Source organism: Portunus trituberculatus, chromosome 28, assembly GCF_017591435.1.
Source record: "Portunus trituberculatus isolate SZX2019 chromosome 28, ASM1759143v1, whole genome shotgun sequence".
Taxonomy (NCBI): domain Eukaryota; kingdom Metazoa; phylum Arthropoda; class Malacostraca; order Decapoda; family Portunidae; genus Portunus; species Portunus trituberculatus.
This window is the reverse complement of record NC_059282.1, coordinates 10,490,750-10,496,055: the sequence shown is the minus strand read 5'-3', so window position 1 is coordinate 10,496,055 and position 5,306 is coordinate 10,490,750. Positions and strand designations below refer to the sequence as shown.

Below are 5,306 nucleotides of genomic sequence, written 5' to 3'. Positions count from 1 at the left end.
GATAGGATGTAGGATTAGGTAGTGTGGATGGATTGTCAGTGGGTGATATATGGATAAATTAGTGAGGGATTTAATAACACAGGTAATTGAAGCTCAGGTGTGATATCAGAGAAAACTAGAGTGAAAATAAGGTAGACTCAAATAATGTTGAGGTCTAGAGAGAGAGAGAGAGAGAGAGAGAGAGAGAGAGAGAGAGAGAGAGAGAGAGAGAGAGAGACAAAGAAGTAGGCGATAGCAACAGAAGAGAGAGAGAGAGAGAGAGAGAGAGAGAGAGAGAGAGAGAGAGAGAGAGAGAGAGAGACAGAGAAGAGAGAGATAGCAACAGAGAGAGAGAGAGAGAGAGAGAGAGAGAGAGAGAGAGAGAGAGAGAGAGAGAGAGAGAGAGATGGTGGGGGGGAAGGAAGCAAGTGAGGCGCAAGGACGGCAAGGAAGGGGAGCGGGCCGGGGCAAGAGGTGGGTGGTGGTTGGCCGGGGTCGTGCGTTTGGGGGTGGCGATTGGTGCAGTGGGAAGTTCCACGAAATAAGCCGGTTTTCAGGCTCCTGCGCGCGCCCACACCTACACACACACACACACACACACACACACACACACACACACACTTGGATATGCTGTACCGGAGAGAGAGAGAGAGAGAGAGAGAGAGAGAGAGAGAGAGAGAGAGACTAACACTTGCACTTTATCATTAACTTGTGCACTTGTGTAGATTTATTTATTTTTATATTTTCTTTAACAACAACAATAACAACAACAACAACAACAACAACAACAACTAATAATAATAATAATAATAATAATAATAATGATAATAAATACACGTACTTTTATATCACCAGTGCTCCCATCATCTCACTTCTCCCATCCCCATTACTGCCTCTCCCATGCACTCCCTCTCACCTCTCCCTCTTCTACCCCCTTTAGATCGATACTTGACCGCTATAACTGATCATGCAGAGATTAGAACACACACACACACACACACACACACACACACACACACACACACACACACACACACACACACACACACACATATAAACACTTACTTTTTTTCTCTCTTTCTTATCATTATTATTAACATTATTACATTATTATTACTATCACATTATTATTATTACATGGCCCTCCCTTTCTTTCACTTATCAATACGTAATCTCTTGTGTGCTTTCCTGTATAACTCAGTACGGGAGACATGACGTTGTTAGAGCAAAGCATTCCGACCTTTGTACAGAGAGTGAAGAGAGGCTTTAGTTGATTGACTGATAGGAACTACGAGTGAGTGACTGGTAACTGTATACATGAGAGAGCAACCGAGAGGGAGGAGATGTAAGTGATTTGATGGGGCCGAGGTTTTATCAGTCACGTCCCACTGCCTGTCCCACCATCACTCAACACCTCTATCTCCACTTCACTGTAGGCTTCCTCTCCTAACACATCCCTCGTTCTTAGCTTCACTATACACTTGTCTTGCTGGCTTCTTGCTTTTACAACACTCCCATTTCTTCCGTCGTTGCCTCAATTCAGTTGCGTTTTCTCTGCATCTTACCTTTAACCTTCCCCGACCTCGTCTTCTCGTCCTCGTCTCACGGTCAGTTAACGAACTTTCGCTTCAAGTTTCACCCGGAAGGAGTGTGTTGTGTCGCCGCGTGATCGGGAAGCTCCGTCAATCTGGACAAGTGCGCTAAACAGACAACATGATTTTCCTCCTCCGCGCCCGTTCCGTGTTCTGCGTCAGGTACTTAGTGTGTCCCGGTGTGCATTGAGTGGCGGAGCAGCTTTTAGTGTGTGGGTGTGAGCAGTGGTGTCTAACTGGTGGATGTCTCTCCTCAGGGTGGGCGGCGTGATCAGCGAGGCAGCTCGTGTGGCCGCAGAGGCAGCCAAGAGGGACTTGAAGATCCAAACTCGCGCCCTCTCCGTCACCTATGGCAAGATCACGGACCTCAAGCCCAAGGTGAGACCACAGTGACAACCTGCTGCCACCAGCAGTGTGTGCCTTGCTCTGTGAACCTGCCATCACATGGTCAGGCATGCAGTGCCTTGCCTGACTCAGCTGTGTGTGTGTGTGTGTGTGTGTGTGTGTGTGTGTTTGATCTCAACACAACTATGAAACTTGGAGAGAAGCTTCATCATTCATGCCTTTGGTTTGTTTAGAGGAGAGGTGTGAGCCATAACACCATGCACTGGTGCTTTAGTTTCCCTCACTGACTCCATGTGTGTGTTGCAGGTGCGGACGTTCGTGGAGGACAGCGCCCGCCTGTGCCAGCCGGAGAAGGTGCACATCTGTGACGGCAGCGAGCGGGAGCTACGCCACCTGCTGAACGTGATGCAGCAGGCGGGCATGATCGAGCCCCTGCCCAAGTACAAGAACTGCTGGCTGGCGCGCACCGACCCTGGCGACGTGGCCCGCGTGGAGAGCAAGACTTTCATCGTGACGCGCGACCGCCGCGAAACCATCCCCACCCCCAAGGAGGGCGTGCGCGGTCTGCTGGGCAACTGGATGTCCCCCGAGGACCTGAAGGGTGCCGTGCAGGAGCGCTTCCCCGGCTGCATGGCCGGCCGCACCATGTATGTGGTGCCGTACTCCATGGGGCCCGTGGGCTCCCCGCTGTCCAAGATCGGCGTGCAGGTGACCGACTCGCCGTACGTGGTGGCGTCCATGCGCACCATGACGCGCATGGGCGGCCGCGTGATGGAGGTGCTCAACGAGGACGACTTCGTGCGCTGCCTGCACTCCGTGGGCTGCCCGCTGCCCGTGACGCGGCCGCTGGTCAACAACTGGCCGTGTGACCCCGCACGCACCATAGTCACCCACGTGCCCGAGAACAACGAGATCATCTCCTTCGGCTCCGGCTACGGCGGCAACTCCCTGCTGGGCAAGAAGTGTTTCGCGCTGCGCCTGGGCTCCGCGCTGGCGCGCCGCGAGGGCTGGCTGGCGGAACACATGCTCATCCTGGGCATCACCAACCCGCAGGGCGAGAAACGCTACATCGCCGCCGCCTTCCCCTCCGCCTGCGGCAAGACCAATCTGGCCATGATGACGCCCTCGCTGCCAGGCTACAAGGTGGAGTGCGTGGGCGACGACATCGCCTGGATGAAGTTCGATTCGGAGGGCGTGCTGCGCGCCATCAACCCCGAGAACGGATTCTTCGGCGTGGCGCCCGGCACCTCCATGCACACCAACCCCGTGGCCATGCAGACCGTGCTGTCCAACACCATCTTCACCAACGTGGCCAAGACCAGCGACGGCGGCGTCTTCTGGGAGGGCCTGGAGAAGGAGACGCCCAACGACGTATCCATCACCTCCTGGAAGGGCGAGGCCAACTGGAGCCCCGAGCTGGGCACGCCCGCCGCTCACCCCAACTCCCGCTTCTGCACGCCCGCCTCCCAGTGCCCCATCATCGACCCCGCCTGGGAGGATCCCGAGGGCGTGCCCATCTCCGCCATCTTGTTCGGCGGCCGCAGACCACAGGGCGTGCCGCTCATCTACGAGGCCAACGACTGGAAGCACGGCGTGCTGGTGGGCGCCGCCATGCGCTCCGAGGCCACGGCCGCCGCCGAGCACCGCGGCAAGGTCATCATGAACGACCCCTTCGCCATGCGCCCCTTCTTCGGCTACAACTTCGGCCACTACCTGCAGCACTGGCTCTCCATGGAGGGCCGCACCACCCGCGCCATGCCCAAGATCTTCCACGTCAACTGGTTCCGCAAGAACGAGAAGGGCCGCTTCATCTGGCCCGGCTTCGGCGAGAACGTGCGCGTGCTTGATTGGATCCTGCAGCGCGTGGAGGGCCAAGACGTGGCCGAGGAGAGCGCCATTGGCCTGCTGCCCAAGCCCGGCTCCCTCAACCTGGCCGGCCTCGAGGACCAAAACATCGACATGGACGAACTCTTCAGGCTGCCCAAGGACTTCTGGACCCAAGAGGTGCGCGACATCGCCACCTACTTCGACAACCAGGTGGGCGACGACCTGCCCAACGAGGTGCGCGAGCAGCTCAAGATGCTCGAGAAGAGAGTAGAGAAGATGTAAACCTTTCCTATGAACCGAGGAATTAATGACGACACTTGCCGCCCGTCCCCTCCATATCCTTCGTGAGAGGCCCTGGCCGGGCGGCGCCCCCCTGCCTGGAGGGCGCGTGCCAAGGCCTCACCTTCACGGTCTCATTCATCAATGCAAGCTTTCCGTCCCAGCTGGGCTGGGCGTTACATGCGCGGGTTTTACTGCGTCTCCTGATTTGCATATGTGATAGTATGCTCCCTTGAGGGAACCTAAATAATAAATATTTTTTATACATGCCAATCAGTGTTTTACGTCACAAGGGCAGCGTGAAGGAGTAAGCCAGGGAAGGGAGGTGCCCGGGCGATGCAAGTGCTGAGTGGAGACAACACCCTAGCATTCATTAACAGTACTAGCACGTCACAGCGGCAGCACCAGTCACACTCAGTTCCAGTCAATCAGACCAGCGGTGTGTCTAGTAGGACTCATGTCACGGTGCGGAGGCTTGGTACAGCTTGGTGAACAGTTGCAAACCTTACATTGACCAGATATAATACAGTAACCACAGGACACGTGGGCAGGCGGCGCAGCGAACACTAGACTGAGGAACTCTGCATTCAGTACTTCTCCGCACCATCACAGACCCCTGAGGCTGAGACTGTAGCCTGTAGCGCCACACCCGGGACCTGGCATACTTGCAGGCTGAGGGAAGGAAGAGCCTGCAGCTGATCTCCATTCCCACCGCCACGTGCTTCCCTTCAGGTCAAGAGTTGAGATAAGAGAGATAAGGAGCGTGAACCAACAAGCCACTAAGGGAGGGTACTCAAGTATTTCACCAGGAGGAATCGTGTCACTGGTTCTCTCCAGGACTACAGCGGCGCCTCACGTCATTCCAAAGCTTCTCTTGTGTTGTTAACTGAAAGAATTCCACACGTCGCCCTTAACTTAATTTGCAGACAATGGGAGGTTTGCTTATCTGTCATGTAGCGTCCGAAATGGTACAAGTCACGTTATCTTCGTGTCTTACATCATCAGTACTTGTCTTTAAAGAAATTTTCGACATGGATTACGTAACTACACACACACACACACACACACACACACACACACACACACACACACACACAGACGGTAGCTCAGTGGTTAGAGCGCTGGCTTCACAAGCCAGAGGACCGGGTTCGATTCCCCGGCCGGATGGAGATATTTGGATGTGTCTCCTTTCACGTGTAGCTCCTGTTCACCTAGCACCTAGCAGTGAGTATGTACGGGATGTAAATCGAGGAGTTGTGACCTTGTTGTCCCGGTGTGTGGTGT

The 5,306-nt window shown here is 54.8% G+C and overlaps 1 protein-coding gene across 3 annotated transcripts in view; it reads left to right on the top strand.

The window, feature by feature from the left end:
• Window positions 1-4,295, top strand: part of LOC123510100 (phosphoenolpyruvate carboxykinase, cytosolic [GTP]-like) — a 23,914-nt gene extending 19,619 nt beyond the window's left edge. For 2 of the 3 annotated variants that reach the window (XM_045264900.1, XM_045264902.1), the window contains exons 2-3: window positions 1,829-1,949; window positions 2,223-4,295. In XM_045264900.1, the coding sequence (XP_045120835.1) occupies window positions 1,829-1,949; window positions 2,223-4,025 (1,924 nt within the window). In that variant the 3' untranslated portion in view covers window positions 4,026-4,295. Of the gene's footprint in view, window positions 1-1,135; window positions 1,734-1,828; window positions 1,950-2,222 lie in introns of those variants that run through there. The other variant, XM_045264903.1, reaches the window with a different exon arrangement.
• Window positions 4,296-5,306: the final 1,011 nt, after the last annotated feature.